The sequence below is a fragment of the Hemiscyllium ocellatum genome, chromosome 40, assembly GCF_020745735.1.
Source record: "Hemiscyllium ocellatum isolate sHemOce1 chromosome 40, sHemOce1.pat.X.cur, whole genome shotgun sequence".
NCBI classification, from domain to species: Eukaryota; Metazoa; Chordata; class Chondrichthyes; order Orectolobiformes; family Hemiscylliidae; genus Hemiscyllium; species Hemiscyllium ocellatum.
Genome location: NC_083440.1, coordinates 9,995,800 through 10,013,166, shown reverse-complemented (window position 1 = coordinate 10,013,166; position 17,367 = coordinate 9,995,800). Strand labels below are relative to the sequence as shown.

Genomic DNA, 17,367 nt, shown 5'->3' with positions numbered 1-17,367 from the left:
CTATATGGATATCAGTAAGGCATTCGACAAGCTTCCCCATGGGAGACGGTTAGCATGGAATACAGGGAGAACTAGCCATTTGGATAAAGAACTGGCTCAAAGGTAGAAGACAGAGGGTGGTGGTGGAGGATTGTTTTTCAGACTGGAGGCCTGTGACCAGTGGAGTGCCATTAGGATCGGTGCTGGGCCCTCTACTTTTCGTCATTTACATCAATGATTTGGATGTGAGCATAAGAGGTACAGTTAGTAAGTTTGCCGATGACACCAAAATTGGAGGTGTAGTGGACAGCGAAGTAGTCACAGATTACAACAGGATCTTGACCAGATGGGTCAGTGGGCTGAGAAGTGGTAAACGGAGTTTACTTCAGATAAAAGCGAGGTGATACAGTTTGGGAAAGCAAATCTTAGCAGGACTTATACACTTAATGGTAAGGTCCTAGGGAGGGTTGCTGAACAAAGAGATCTTGGAGTTTAGGTTCATAGCTCCTTGAAAGTGGAGTTGCAGGTAGATAGGATAGTGAAGGCGGCGTTTGGTATGCTTTTCTTTATTGGTCAGAGTATTGAGTACAGGAGTTGGGAGGTCATGTTGCGGTTGTACAGGACATTGGTTAGGCCTCTGTTGGAATATTGCATGCAATTCTGGTCTCCTTCCTATCGGAAAGATGTTGTGAAACTTGAAAGGGCTCAGAAAAGATTTGCAAGGATGTTGCCAGGGTTGGAGGATTTGAGCCATAGGGAGAGGCTGAACAGGCTGGGGTTGTTTTCCCTGGAGCATCAGAAGCTGAGAGGTGACCTTATAGAAGTTTACAAAATTATGAGAGGCATGGATAGGGTAAACAGACAAAGTCTTTTCCCTGGGGTAAGGGAGTCCAGAACTGGAGGACACAGGTTTAGGGTGAGAGGGAAAAGATATAAAAAAGACCCAAGGGGCAACCTTTACACACAGAGGGTAGCACATTTATGGAATGAGCTGCCAGAGGAAGTGGTGGAGGCTGGTACAATTGCAACATTTAATAGGCATTTGGGTGGGCATATGAATAGGCCGGGTGCTGGTAGGTGGGACTAGATTGAGTTGGGATATCTGGTCGGCATGGATGGGTTGGACCGAAGAGTCTGTTTCCATGCGGTCCATCTCCATGACTGATTCCTGTAAGGAGTGCTCTGTCCTATGAGGAGAGGTCAGTTAGAACGGGTCCATATTCACTAATGTTTGGGAGACTGAGCAGCTATCTTGTTGAAAAGTAGAAAGTAATGGAATGCTGCAAAGGTAGTTGCTGTTTAAGTTTGTTTCTCTCGAGCTAAGATTTACAGAGCCCCAGCTTAACAAACTGCCTGTCGGGACCGAGGTAATGAGAAACTTCTACACACTGATGTCATGGCTGCTTGGTCATAGACTGTAACCAGCACTGAGATCATCACTATTGGGCTGTGATTACAATAAGTCATCTGAAGTGGGGTCAGGACTGCATACCATGTTTCCCCATTGGCATTGCTTTCTTTGGAGAGAAGGTGGCTGAGTGGAGATTTGATGAAGGATTTTCAAAATGATGAGCTGTTCCTGCTGAGAGAGGAGACAAGAATGGGAGGGGGCATAGATTTGGAGCAGCCCATAAACCTAGGAAGGATGATGAGGGGGGGAAAAAAAATACAAGCAGTGCATTCTAGATTTCAAGCACACAGGTCCACCAAGTGCAAAAGTAAACGTTTCATGTGTCACTGATGAGTCATTGGCCAATAACCTTAAATTACAGCCTTCACACCAACGAGAATAAGTTGATCTTGGGCGACTATGTCCAAACCCTTCAATTCTGACTGTTTCCAGCAATGTTTGCTTCAACAATCTCCATGTAAAGTAGCACTAACTTCTCAACCCTCTCCATTTGGAACGAAAACCTGGATTTGCACTTGTATTGTCAACTTGACATATTTTAGTACTCAGCTTTTTTCTTCTTCATCTTAAGTTCTTGCTGTCTCAGTGCTCTGTACCTGGCTGCCCCATCTTGGGCACATGAACCATTTCCTCATTAAAAAACAGCCAATTGTTCTTTTTTTTCACAACTTTGCTTGGGACAGCTTGCCCTCCAAATGTAGAATTTGGCTTACCTGCAATGCGGTTATTTTAGACAGCATTGGAAACATTAGGTTAGTGCTGATCACTGACCCCCCTGAAAGTTCCCTAACACCTGATCGACCGGATTCAGAGCATTCCTAACCAACCAGAATCCTTCTTCCGTCAGCCAGAACAGGTACATCAAAAATGGTCTCCCAAATACGTGCAATAAATACTTTCTAACACGATTTGCCCCTGTTCCACATTCAGAAAACTGAAGTCGGCCGTTATCACTAAACTGTAGTTTCTGCATCTCTTCAGAGTTTCCCTGCAGATCTGATCCTGAATATCTTTCCCATCAGTTGAGACTGAGAACTCTCATGCTGTTCAGTATGCATGGCAAAGGATAGAGCACCTTCTGGTTTGTTTGATAGTCAATCCCTCTTCAAAACAGTCATCCCCATGAGGCTGAAAGGAACACTCATGCCTTCATCATCAATCTCTCCGCCTTTGGGCGCACTTTCCCAACTCCCCCAAACATCAGTAATCCCTTTCCAGAGCACAGAAGGCCCTGGACACTGGGTGACTCACCCACCTCCACACGTGCTCTCCACTCACCGGATCTCCACCGGCTCCTCGCCTTCTTCGGGATGGCCTGCGCTCAGCTCCGCCCCACCGAAGGTGAACGAGATGCAGCTCCGCCGGCGGGGATACTCCGACTTGCGCCTCCGCTGGGCTGGGGAGGAACCCGGTCTATCGCGGGGCAGGCTCTGCAATGTTGTGGGCGGGTGCTGCTCCTGGCCTCGCACACCGGCCACCGACACCAGCACCTTCCCTGGCTCGTCTGCGTCCTGGCCCCAGGCCTCCACACGCTGCCACACCAGCCCGCTGGCCTGCCTATCGGTCCGGTCCCACTCAACTTCCTGGCACAGCACGGCCTCCTCTACCCGCTGCCGCTGTTCATCTATGATCAGGATCCTCCGCTTCTCACCAAATGTGTGTGAGAGAGAGAGAGAGAGAGAGTGAAAGACAGACAGAGCGAAAAAGGAAGGGGGGAAGAGAGATACACAACGTTAGTATCTGAATGGGAACCACATTAATACATCAAAAAAAGTGGTCTCATCAGCAAAACAAGTCACTGTGACTGGTACTTAGAGGTGCATCCTGAACTACAGTCAATGGGAGTGCTATCCATCTATATTTATTCAGGATCTCAATGGAGTCTGGACACTGAGTCAATACTCAAGATTACACACATTATTCTTTTTCTTGACTCTCCCCTGGATGTGCCTGCCATTGATAAGGCCAACATCTGCTGCCCTTCCTTGAGGGACTGGCTGGGTGATTTTATTTTTCACAGAGAAATTAAGAGCCAAACACAACGTTGTGGATCTCCGGACACAGGTTGATTAGACTTGGGAAGGATGGCAGATACCCCTTCGTGAAGAGGACAAGAATGAACAAGATCCTTTAAATTGATTATGACCGTCATAATGTCAAATAGGGATGGGCAACAAATCCTAGACAAACCAGCAAAGTTCACAACTCATGAACAAGCGAATAAATAATTAATTTTTTTTTAAAAATCAGAAGTTGCCTTGGTCACCATTCGCTCGAAATTCTAGACTGTAATGGAAGGAATTTCAATATCATCAACACCATGAAAGAATGCATCCACATTCCCAAAGGCCTGACCTTTGGATCAACAAATCAGCATCAAGGAATCCCATTCCACTATTTCGAGTCGTCGGGAAGTTAATCCAGTACTCCTTGTCAATGCGAATCGTCAGACCATTACCAAGAATTCAGTAATCTTTTATCATTAACAGGTTGGTGGAGCGCTCCTCTACACAAACTGGTTGCTCCGCCTGTAATGAACCCTCAAAGTCAATACCCACACATTATGCCACTCTGCTACCTCAACTTCCACAGATCTATATATTTGAATTCTTTTCAGGATGTGTGGGAGACTCAATCAAGTGCATGGTCTTGTCAGAGTGGTAAATTCAAACAACAGTTTGCCGAAAGCCTGTGAGCGACCTAGACACTGCACAACAGCCCCGGCACCCACCAGACAGAAGTCTATCCTCATGGATCAGACATTCACACTGCATAGTGATGCCCTCTTCACAGCTGAGACCTGCAATTTTCAGCCAGTCCATCAGTTTAACACTGTACATGGATAGCTCATATTCGAGTCCACAGTGGTATTTTGCACTGGACTAATAATCCAGAGATCTGGCGAATGCACTGCTTGGCATGGGTTTAATCTCACCATGACAGCTGGCGCTAGCTAATTACTTATAATCTGGAATCGATAGCATCTGTAATAGAATCAGCAAAGCTGTACATTTCGAAAACCCTGGGTTGATTTATGTTCCTTTGGGGAAGGAAATCTGCCGTGCTTGCATGGTCTGGTGTACATGTGACTCCAGACATCCAATGAAGTGCTTGTATCTGAACAGCCCTCAGTTTACTACAGAGGGAAAGCAGGAGGGCAAAAAGGGGACATGCATTGGCAAATGGAATTAAAGAGAATCTGAAGGGCTTTTACAAATACAATTAAGGACAAAAGGGTAATGAGGGAGAGAATAGGGCCCCTCAAAGATCAGCAAGGCAGCCTTTGTGTGGAGCCACAGAAAACGGGGAACGATAGTATTTTGCACCAATGTTGAATGTGGAAAAGAACATGGAAGATATAGATTGTAGAGAAATAAATGGTGACATCTTGAAAAATGTCCATATTACAGAGGAGGAAGTGCTGGATGTCTTGGGAACGGTTAAAGGCGGATAAATCCCCAGGGCCTGATCAGGTGTACCCTAGAACTCTGTGGGAAGCTAGGGAAATGATCGCTGGGCTTTTTGCCGAGATATTTGTATCATCGATAAGCACAGGTGACATACCGAAAGACTGGAGGTTGGCTAACATGGTGCCACTGTTTAAGAAGGGTGGTAAGGACAAGCCAAGTGACTACAGACCAGTGAGCATGACCGGTTGTTGGAGGGAATCCTGAAGGATAGGATGTACATGTATTTGGAAAGGCAAGGACTTATTAGTGAGTCAGCATGGCTTTGTGCATGGGAAATCATGTCTCACAAACTTGATTGAGTTTTTTGAAGTAACAAAGAGGACTGATGAAGGCAGAGCGGTAGACGTGATCTATATAGATTTCTGTAAGGCATTCGACAAGGTTCCCTATGGGAGACTGGTTAGCAAGGTTAGATATTACGGAATACAGGGAAAATTAGCCATTTGGATACAGAACTGGCTCAAACGTAGAAGACAGAGGGTGGTGGTGGAGGGTTGTTTTTCAGACTCGAGGCTTGTGACCAGTGGAGTGCCACAACGATCGGTGATGGGTCCACGACTTTTGGCCATTTATATAAATGATTTGGATGTGAGCATAGGAAGTATAGTTAGTAAGTTTGCAGACAACACCAAAGTTGGAGGTGCAGTGGACAGTGAAGAAGGTTACCTCAGATTGCAATGGGATCTGGATCAGATGGACCAATGGGCTGAGAAATGGCAGATGGAGTTTAATTCAGATAAATGCGAGGTGCTGCATTTTGGGAAAGCAAATCTGAGCAGGACTTATACGCTTAAGGTTAAGGTCCGAGGGAGTGTTGCTGAACAAAGAGACCTAGGAGTGCATGTTCATAGCTTCTTGAAAGTGGAGTCGCGGGCAGATATGATAGTGAAGGCGGCATTTAGTATGCTTTCCTTTCTTGGACAGAGTATTGAGTACAGGAGGAGGGAGGTCATGTTGCGGCTGTACAGGACATTGGTTAGGCCACTGTTGGAATATTGCGTGCAATTCTGGTCTCCTTCCTTCAGGAAAGACGCTGTGAAACTTGAAAGGGTTCAGAAAAGATTTTCAAGGAAGTTGCCAGGGTTCGAGGATTTGAGCTATCGGGAGAGGTTGAATAGGCTGGGGTGGTTTTCCCTGGAGCGTCGGAGGCTGTGGGGTGACGTTATAGAGGTTGACAAAATTATGAGGGGCATAGATAGGATAAATAGACAAAGTCTTTTCCCTGGGGTTGGGGAGTCCAGAACTAGAGGGCATCGGTTTAGGGTGAGAGGGGAAAGGTATAAAAGAGACCCAAGGGGCAACCTTTTCACACAGAGGGTAGTACGTTTATGAAATGAGCTGCCAGAGGATGTGGTGGAGGCTGGTACAATTGCAACATTTAAGAGGTATTTGGATGGATATATGAATAGGAAGGGTTTGGAGGGATAAGGGCCGGGTGCTGGCAGGTGGGACTAGATTGGGTTGGGCTATTTGGTCAGTATGGATGGGTTGGACCGAAGGCTGTTTCCGTGCTGTACGCCTCTATGACTCTAAATGGCCTTGTAAAACATGCAAAGTCAATCAGAATTGGGCAAAAGACGCCAATCTCATCAGCGACATCTGAATTTCAAGGAAGAATTCTGTAAAGTTTCTCCACTGTCCCAAGATGCACGTACTGGATGACAGTACTCCCCTCACAATGCACTCCCACGCAACCATAAACACAGCCCAGGACCTCACAATGTGTGAAATGCACAAAGACTTGATCCTTGCAGCCTACACACACTCATCGCAGCCCAGTGGCCAACAGAACTCAAAAACAGAGCCCTCATTTCTGCCCTGACGCTCACAGAATACAACAGCTCCTTCAAAGTCCCACAGTCTTTAAACAATAGCCAGAAATCCTTGCACGGTAACCCAACACAGCCCGAGAAACTCATGAAGCACAAAAGCCTCATGACACAACCCCTGTAACCATCACACTGGACGACAAACCCCTTCAATCCCAGCCTCAGGACCTCTGTGCCCACAAGCATAAACCTCTGCCCCGGATTCTCACACTTTTGATTCCTTCCTCCATATTATTGATCTTGTCTCACCTCTTGAGACAATCAATGCTTTGTTACTGAACTACTGTCAGCATTTGACCAGATATAGGTCACATAAAATATTTTCATAAAACGTTGCTGCAGTTTCATCAGCCTGAGAAATACGAAAAAAGCTGATGAAACGTCAGGTGATGTCTCAAAAGGTACAGCATGACAAGAGGCAATAAAAGCCCAGAGTAGGGCAGGGTTGTAGTCATCCCACATATTATGGCCTCAGAGCAGCTACAAGGCACATTACAGGAGGACGAAGTCGGAGGAAATACGAACATGAACAAAAGTAGTTAGTTACAATCCAGGCAATGGGGACAAAGGTGTGCTTTTCTGATTGAGGGATGGGGCTAGATATAAAGTAGACTGAGTTGTACTATCATGCAATATCTTCAGCATTGAAACAGGCCCATGCTTGTCCAGAAACAACTCCTGTAAGCCACTCCCTACTCCCACCAACAAATCTTTTCATTGTGTGATTCCAAGGAGAGAAAACAAAGGGGCAATTTAGCATGGCTAATCCACTTAACCTGCACATCTTTGGACTATGAGAAGAAACTGGAGAACCTGGTGGAAACCTACAAAGACACAGAGAGAACATGTAAACTCCACACAGACGGTCACCCAAGGTGGGGATCAAACCCAGATCCCTGACAATGAGTGTAGATGTAGCAGATTTCAATCAATGCCATCGGAAGAAAACATGTAATAGTGGATATTTTCACCGCAACTCTGACTCCAAGATGGGAAGGTGCTGACTGTTCATTTGTGGTTGGGCAGCCAGAAAAGGTCAACAGCATGGGTCCCAATGCCCGTTTGGTCAACGTGAACTTGGGGCCTGCCTCTTTCCTTTGCACAAGGTGAAGGTCATAACTGATGTTTGCATGAACAAACAAGAGATGCAATGCATTGCTTGAAGCGGGCTTACGACCAACAAGGTCACAGGAATTTAAAAAAACTTCACAAAAATGTAAATTGCAGCATGACAAAGAATGAGCAAGGGAGTGGAATGAATAATTCTTACAATAACCTGGCACAGGCTGAATAGTCTTGTCCTGAGATTGCGTTCCTTACTTTGCGAATGGCACACGTACTGTAATTTATATACAGATCACTGTACTGATGATCAAGAGTACAATGATGGCACAGTAACTGACTGGGTTGCAATTGCCTTTGGGTAGAGGATATGCCTAGGCAATTTTGCACACTGTGAAGTTGATGCTCTGCTTGGCTAGTAGCACAGCAAGAACTGGAGCATACATCTTCAGTCCTATTGGCAGTATGTTGTCACTGGCATGTGCAATAGAAAAAGCTTTCAATAAGGGCCAATTAATGTGGCTGTGCGGTTTTTTATTTATCCTATTTTTCTAATCAGCCTATGCAGAAATGTTATTCCTGTACATACCTCTGGAGCATGAGAGACTTGAACCCAGACCTCCTGGTCCAACGGTTAACTAGTGGCTCCTGCTCTGATTAGTAAAAAGTGAGGTCTGCAGATGCTGGAGATCAGAGCTGAAAATTTGCTGCTGGTTAAAGCGCAAATCAGGATGAAGGGCTTTTGCCCGAAACGTCGAATTTCCTGTTCCTTGGATGCTGCCTGACCTGCTGTGCTTTAACCAGCAACACATTTTCAGCTCCTGTTCTGATACCTAGCCTTTCTTGATATCACACAATCAATCAACTCAGCTAGAGACTGTCATGTGAAATGCTCGGGCCCTCTGCAGAAGGCCAAAATGGATTCAGAACCTGGGATCTCAGTCTCAGCAAACATCATAGACTGTTTAGGAGCGAGACAAGGAAACACTTCTTTATGTTACAGTGTGGTCAATCTGTGGAAATCATTACCACAGAAGGTTGTGGAGGCGAAGTCAGAATACATTCAAAAAGAATTTGGTAATTCTTTAAATATTAAAAGCATGAAGAGGCACGGACAGTAAAAGGGAATATGGCATTGAGACAGAGGATCCGCTGTCATCATAATGAATGCACAGCAGGCTTGAAAAGCCAAGTCATCTATTGCCGGTTTCAGTGAACTTCTGGTTTAAGATTATTGCAAATGCTTCAGCCTTTTCTTTTGCACTGATTTGCTGGACGCGCACATTTGAAGGATAATTGTAGAGCCGTATACTCCACTGAGTTGTTTGAGAGAGTAAGTGTTAACATCACGTCCCTCCTCAACCCAGTATGCACACTGTGGGTAACAGGTAAGCTTAATTCCTCATGCAGAGTAGAACAGACAGTGTTTAACACCCATGCCCCTCAGAATAAATCTCGCCAAATCCCCAGTCCTGCAGAAAGTCACTAACAGAATGAATCACTCAGTCTCTCATTCGTAATCTCACCATATTTCCCGCATTCTGTGTATCAGTATCAACGTCACATGTGTCCCACACAAAGCATGACATCATTAACCACCATATCCCTCACACAGACTGACAGTAATAAGCCCTACACTTTTCACACCCGAGGATAACAATATCAATCATCCCAAGGGCCCTCACATGGAGAAACAGATAGTATTCAGCCCAAGTGGAGTATAACTAACATTAATCCCTGAAATCCATCATATTGAGGGGAACAGATAGCATGAAACCCCTAGTATCTCTCAGAGGATAACCAACAGCATTAATCTCTGCTGTCCTCAGACTAATTCTCCCATCTGCCAGACACCGAGGGTGACTTACATATCACACTTGCTATTCCTCATACAGAGAGTAGATGACAGTATTAAGCACAATGACAGTATCCAAGAGTATTAATCTCAGTACACCTCAGAGCAAATGTAACTGACAATACAAATTACCCCACAAGTTCCCCTTCATTACAAGTAAAAGATGGCATTATTCCTCTAAATCCCTAACAAAGATACACAGAATATTAAATCCCACCCTATCCCTCACACTGTTGACAGCAATAAACCATTTATGTGTTTGTCTCCAAATATAAGAGAGAACATTAATCCAACATGAAATCGCAAAATACAGAAGAGATCCTCTAGTCCTTGGGACTGTACCATCAGAAATACACCAGTACTTACACGAGTCCTAGTTTCTTTCACTGGGCTCATGTTATGACAATTCAAATGCTCATCCAAGATCTTTTTAAAGGTTGTGAGGTTTCCTCGGTTGCTTATAAGTAATGGACAGTATAAATTAACTCATCGTTCAGAATAAACAGACTGTATTAATCTGATGCCATTCAGAACACGCGACAGTATTATTCAGCACATCACATCCGGAGAATAAGACAGTATTAATTGACAAGATCCCAAGTGCAACTAAGATTTAATCACCCTCAGTTCCGTATCCTAATCTTCCCACTTTCTTCATGTTGAAGTAACAGTGTTACTCACCCCAACACCCCACGAATAGTAACACTAATAATTCCCCATAATTTCTCGAAGACTGAATGACTTATTAACCATCCCAGATACCTCACATTGAGAAAAGCAGGCAGTATTAATTTCTAAGATCCATGAAGTCTAAAACACTATTCATACACACACAACTCTTATGCTGAAAGTGAAAGGCAGTACTCACCCCCACAATTCTCACAGTGACAGACAATATTAACCATCCCATGTCTATCATATGGTGAGAAATGGGCAGTACTAATTTGCATCCCTCACAATGTGAGAGATTATTAATCCAGGTATCTCACAATAAGAATAATGGACAGTATTAATCCCCAGGTCCCTCACAAACTGACAAAATTACCTCACCCAGCCCCTCATTCTGAGACTAAAGGATAATATCCACCCTCAGAGAAATAGCATTAATACTCTGATAGTCAACACTGAGCAAAACAGACTGTACTAATCAGCTAACGTACCACATACTGAATGAAACATTCAATCTCATGCCTATCACTTGCACATGAAAAACAGTTTTAATCTCGACTGATGTCACACTGTGGGTAGTGTTAGGATTACTCACCATGTCACTCAGAGGAGGAGTGACAATACTAATCTCCATATCACTGAAATGGATTAACAGACAGTATTAACCGACCTGTTATAACAAGACGGCAAATGTTCATCCTTTCGTCTCTTATCTGAAGAGTGTAAGTAAAAACCCAACGCCCTTTGCACAGTAACTCAATATAACTTCTGTGTCTCTCACAAGTAGTAATAACCCTTACCTAATTTTCACACCAATAATGAGACAGTATTAGTTCATAGATCTCAGAGTAACAGACAGCATCAATTCCCCCAAGACCCTCACATTGTGTGTAACAGACAGTACTAACACCTCCACGTCCCTCACCAAGTGTAACAGGTAGTATTAACCCCCATGTGCCTCACACAGAGAGAAACAGACAGCATTAGTTTCCTACATCACCCCCACCATGCCCTGGCGGTAATAATCTGACAGTATCACCTGCCTTGATGTTAATAATCTAACAGTATCACCTCCCCTGCGGTAATAAGGGTCAATGGGCTGAGAAGTGGCAGATGGAGTTTAATTCAGATAAATCTAAGGTGCTGCATTTTCAGAAAGCAAATCTTAATGGTAAGGTTCCAGGGAGTGTTGCTGAAAAAAGAAACCTTGGAGTACATGTTCATAGCTCCTTGAAAGTGGAGTTGTGAGTAGGTAGGATAGTGAAGGTGATGTTTGGTATGCTTTCCTTTATTGGTCAGAGTATTGAGTACAGGAGTTGGGAGGTCATGTTGCGGCTGTACAGGAGATTGGTAAGGCTACGGTTGGAATATTGCATGCAATTCTAGTCTCCTTCCTCTTGGAAAGGTGTTGTGAAACTTGAAAGGGTTCAGCAAAGATTTACAAGGATGTTGCCAGGGTTGGAGGATTTGAGCTACAGGGAGAGGCTGAACAGGCTGGGGCTGTTTTCCCTGGAGCGTCGGAGGCTGAGGGGTGACCTTATAGAGGTTTACAAAATCATGAGGGGCATGGATAGGATAAATAGGCAAAGTCATTTCCCTGGGGTGGGGGAGTCCAGAACTAGAGGGGCATAGGTTTAGGGTGAGAGGGGAAAGATATAAAAGAGACCTAAGGGGCAACTTTTTCACCCAGAGGGTGGTACGTGTATGGAATGAGCTGCCAGAGGATGTGGTGGAGGCTGGTACAATGACAACATTTAAGAGGCATTTGGATGGGTATATGAATAGGAAGGGTTTGGAGGGAGATGGGCCGGGTACTGGCGGGTGGGACTAGACTGGGTTGGGATATCATGGACGGGTTGGACCGAAGGGTCTGTTTCCGGGCTGTCCGCCGCTACGAACGGACACAGTGCCACCTGCTCCGATCCTGCCCTGACCGCAATCATCCGGCTGACCTGCTGCTCTCTGCCCGACGCCTCGCCCTGCTCCTGGCCCGGCGGGTAGAGCGAGCGGCCCGTCTGTCCGGCGGCAAGGCCCGTTTCCTCAGGCTCGGGCTCGGCCTCCACCTTCACCATGCCGCCGCCGCCTCCTCCTGCTTCTCCTCCGTCCTCCTCCTCTGCTTCTTCCCCGTCCTCCTCCTCCTCCTCCTGCTGCTGCTCCAGCCCCAGCTCCTGTTTGACGGCGCAGGGTGCGGCCAGGCCTAGCACCGCGCGGCCTTGCGTTTCAGGCTCATGCCGCCCCCTGACCCTCCCCCGGAGTCTCTCCTCCTCCTCCTCCTCCTCCTCCTCCTCTTCCTCCTCCTGTCCTTCACCTTCAGGCTGCTGCCGCCGCCGCTCCACAGCCCCGGGACCCGGGCCGGCCCGATGACAATGAACCGAGGCCCCGCTCCGGTTCTCCGCCGCCATGTTGCTCGCACTCTTCGAGGGGGGAGGGAATACGTCACTGCGCGCGTCCCCGAGCCCGCGCGGGTGGACGTACGGCGCGTGCGCGTCCACCCGACCAACGACGGCCGGCGTCGCGGTCCACCCGGTGACTGACAGCTCCTGTCCCCGCCCACCTGTCTCCTCCACCAACCCGGGGAATGACCAACCGCGCATGCGTGGCGGGATCCCCGAGGCGGGAGGGAGCGTTAGTAACCCCGCCCCCGATATCCCCTCAAGTCCCTCCTGCCGACTTGGCGAACGGCGCATGCGGAGGAGGCGCGCCGCTGATGGACAGCTTCTTTCCCCGCCCACTACTTGAAGACCAGTCCCCGCCCCCCGGAAGCATCATCCGTCAAACAGCGCGCGCGCGTCCCGGCCTGACGCTGATGGACATCATTCCTTCCCCGCCCCGTTTGCCTGCGAGCTCCGCCCCTTCGCGCGCCCTCCTACAAACAGCGCATGCGTCGGGAGCAGGCGATGAGTGACAGCTACTGTCCCCGCCCCCTTTCCACTCAAGCCTCACATCGGGAGGGACACACAGTGGAGCAAGTGGCAGCAAAGAGTTACACAGTCTGAAAGTGGCACGTTAGCTCAGTGGTTAGCACTGCTGCCTCACAGCACCAGGACCCAGGTGGAGTTTGCACATTCCCCCTGTGTCTGCGTGTGTTTCCACCCACAGTCCAAAGATGTGCAGGCTAGGTGAATTGGTCATGCTGAATTGCCAATGGTGTTAGGTGCATTAGTTAGGGGGAATGGGGTTACACTTCGGAGGGTCAGCAAACTAGTTGGGCCGAAGAGCCTGTATCCACACTGTAGGAAATCTAATCAAATGTCTCAGGTCACAAGTCACCGAGCCAGAGTCAGAGTGTCACAGAGACAGAGTCACACAGAGAGTCAGACGGTCACAGAATCAGACATTCGTAGAGCCAGAGATGCACAGAGTTTGAGAGTCAACTAGTCAGTGAGTGACAGAGTCATAAAGAGTCAGACAGGCACAAATTTACAGACAAAGACAGTCGCAAAGTCTGTGAGTCACAAAGTTAGAGGCTCAAAGTCACAGAGGCAGAGTCACAGCTACAGAGTTACTGAGTCATAGAGTCTCATTCACAGGGTGACTGACTCAGGGGGTCAGAGTGTCACAGAATCTAAGAGTCGCAGTCACGGAATCTGAGAGTCATACAGTCACAAAGTTACAGAGTTTAAGAGTCACAGATTCAGAGCAACACGGAGTCACAGAACGTGAGGTTCACAGTCTCACAGAGTGAGTCTGAAAGTTGCAGTGTCTCAGGGTCACAGAATCACAGAGCCTGAATGACTGAGTCACAAAGTCAGTGACTCACAGAGTCACAGATGCAAGCAGTCATTGAGTGACACTGTCATAGAGTCACAGAGTTTGAGAGTGACAGTCACAGAATCTGAGATTCAAAGAGTCCAAGAATCAAAGAATCAAACAGTCAAAGAGTCACAGAGTCAGAGACTCACAGATTAAGAGAGTCACAGAGTCACAAGTTCACAGAATAAGCCAGTCACTGAGTCAGAAAGACCTAGTTACAGTCAGAGAGTCACAGAGTAACAGACTCAGAGAGGCACAGACTCAGTGACTGGCATACTCTAACAGTCAAAGTCACAGTGTCTGAGAGTCATACAGTCACAGTCACAGTGCCTGAGAGTCATCCAGTCACAGAGTCACAGTGTCTGAGAGTCATACTGTCACAGAGTCTGAGAGTCATACTGTCACAGAGTCACAGTGTCACAGTGTCTGACAGTCAAACAGTCATGGAGTCTGAGAGTCATCCAGTCACAGAGTCACAGAGTCTGAGAGTAATACAGTCATGGAGTCACAGTGCCTGAGAGTCATCCAGTCACAGAGTCACAGTGTCTGAGAGTCATACAGCCACAGAGTCACAGTGGCTAGAGTCATACAGTCGCAGAGTCACAGAGTCTGAGAGTTATACAGTCACAGAGTCTCAGTGTCTGAGAGTCACACAGTCACAGAGTCTGAGAGTCATACAGTCACAGAGTCACAGTGTCTGAGAGTCATACAGTCACAGAGTCACAGAATGTGGGAGTCATACAGTCACAGAGTCACAAAGTCTGAGAGTCACACAGTCACAGAGTCTGAGAGGCATATAGTCACAGAGTCACTGTGGCTGAGAGTCATACAGTCACAGAGTCACAGTGTCTGAGAGTTATACAGTCGCAGAGTCACAGAGTCTGAGAGTCATACAGTCACAGTGTCTGAGAGTCACACAGTCACAGAGTCACATAGTCTGAGAGTCATACAGTCACAGACTCACAGTGTCTGAGAGTCATACAGTCACAGAGTCTGAGAGTCATACTGTTACAGAGCCACAGAGTCAGAGAGTCATACAGTCACAGAGTCTGAGAGTTATACAGTCACAGAGTCACAGAGTCTGAGAGTCATACAGTCACAGTATCACAGAGTCTGAGAGTTATACAGTCACAGAGTCTGAGAGTCATACAGTCACAGAGTCACAGAGTCTGAGAGTCATACAATCACAGTGTCTGAGAGTCATACAGTCACAGAGTCACAGTGGTAAAAACAATGACTGCAGATGCTGGAAACCAGATTCTGGATTCGTGGTGCTGGAAGAGCACAGCAGTTCTGGCAGCATCCAAGGAGCAGCGAAATCAACGTTTCGGGCAAAAGCTCCCAATGAAGGGCTTTTGCGTGAAACATCAATTTCGCTGCTCCTTGGATGCTGCCTGAACTGCTGTGCTCTTCCAGCACCACTAATCCAGAACAGAGTCACAGTGTCTGAGAGTCATACAATCACAGAGTCTGAGAGTCATACAGTCACAGTGTCTGAGACTCATACAGTCACAGAGTCTGAGAGTCAGACAGTCACAGAGTCTGAGAGTCACCAAATCAGAGCAATATGAGTCACAGAATATGAGGTTCACAGAATCCAATTGATAGAGACGGACAGTCACAGGGTCACAGATACAGAATCATACAGCTACTGTGTCTGAGGATCACACAGTCAGAGAGTCACAGAATCACAGAGTCAGAGAGTCACACAGTCACCGAGTCACAGAATCACAAATTCAGATTCACACCGGCACAGTGTCTGAGGATCACAGAGGTACAGAGTCACAGAGTCTGAGAATCAGAGAGTCCAAGTCACAGAGGCACAGGGGTGACTGAGTCACAGAGTCAGCTACTCACAGATTCACAGAGTTAGTCACAGTGATACTGTCATAAATTTACAAGTACACAGTCTGTGAGTCACAGAGTCTGAGAGACACGGAGTTACAGAATCAGAGATTTACAGGGACAGAGATTCACAGATTCAGAATCAGAAGCAACAGATTCAGAGCCACACAGTCACAGAGTCTGAGGATCACAGTCACGGAGTCACTGAGTTACTGAGTCACAGAGCTAGAAGGACTGAGATTCATGAAGCCAGAGAGTCACAGAGAGATAGAGTCACAGACCACGATGTCAGAGAGTCACAGCGTCAGAAATTCAGAGAGTTAGAGAGTCACAGAATCAAAGATTCACAGAGCCAGAGAGGCAGGGTGTCACATAGTCAGAGAGTCACTGTGTAACAGAATTACAGAATCACAGTGTCAGAGATTTAGAGACCACAGAGTGAGAGAGACACTGAGCCAGAGTCACAGAGACACAGAGACTGAGATTTACAGAGTCAGAGTCACACAGTCACAGAGACTGCGAGTCACAATGTCTGGAGGCAGGTAATCACAGAATCAGAGTAACACTGAGTCACAGACTCTGAGGTTCACATTGTCACAGAGTAAGAGTCTGAGAGTCAGTGAGTCAGACTGTCAAATAGTCATAGTCAAAAAGTCACAGATTCAGTGAGACACAGAGTCTGAGATTCATGGAGTCACAGATTCAGAGTGGCACAGACTTATATAGCTATACAGTCAAAGAATCACAGAGTCTGAGAGTCACAGAACCAGAGAATCAGAGTCACAGTGTCATAGAGTAAGACAGTCGTAGAGTCTCAGCATTTGGTATGCTTTCCTCTATTGTCAGAGAATTGAGAATAGTGTTTGAGAGATCATGGTGCTGCTGTAGAGGATTTTGGTTAGGCAATCTTTAGAATACTGTGTGTATTTCTGGATGATGTCACAGTGAAAAGTGTGAAGGACAGGCAATAACTAAGCAGCAACACAGGGTTAAACACAACTTAAACAATCCGTGTCACACACAGACAAACACAGACACAAACAAAGACATAGTCCTGAACTCTCGACCGTGGTACATCAGTGTCAATATATCATTGGCTCAACATTCTTTACAGGAACTGAACTCTTCCACAAATTCAACACCAATATCTTTGTTTGTTTCTCTCTGTTCTGTTGTCATTCTCTGCTCAATTCCTGGTTCTGAATATCCACATGAACAGATGTCCTAATTCCATGGGCCATGTCCTGCTCCCAAACACAGCGTCTGACTTCATTCTGGTGTGTGATACAGGAACCCCTCAGTGTCAGAGAGAACGTGAGTCTCTCTCATGTACAATCTCACTACCTCTCTCTCATACACAATCTCTCTCTCTCATACATCATCTCACTATCTCTCTCTCTCTCTCTCTCTCTCTGATACACCAACTCACTATTGTTTACTTCTATACACAATCTCTTTCTCTCTCTCTCTCTCTCATACATTATCTTGGTTTTG

At 46.5% G+C, this 17,367-nt stretch overlaps 1 protein-coding gene across 1 annotated transcript in view; it reads right to left on the bottom strand.

The window, feature by feature from the left end:
• Nucleotides 1-12,677, bottom strand: part of LOC132834509 (zinc finger protein 653-like) — an 81,881-nt gene extending 69,204 nt beyond the window's left edge. Inside the window, exons 1-2 of the mRNA XM_060853434.1 lie at nucleotides 12,228-12,677; nucleotides 2,669-3,033 (exon numbers count right to left, since the gene is read on the bottom strand). Coding sequence (XP_060709417.1) covers nucleotides 2,669-3,033; nucleotides 12,228-12,677 — 815 coding nt within the window. The remainder of the gene's footprint in view (nucleotides 1-2,668; nucleotides 3,034-12,227) is intronic.
• Nucleotides 12,678-17,367: the final 4,690 nt, after the last annotated feature.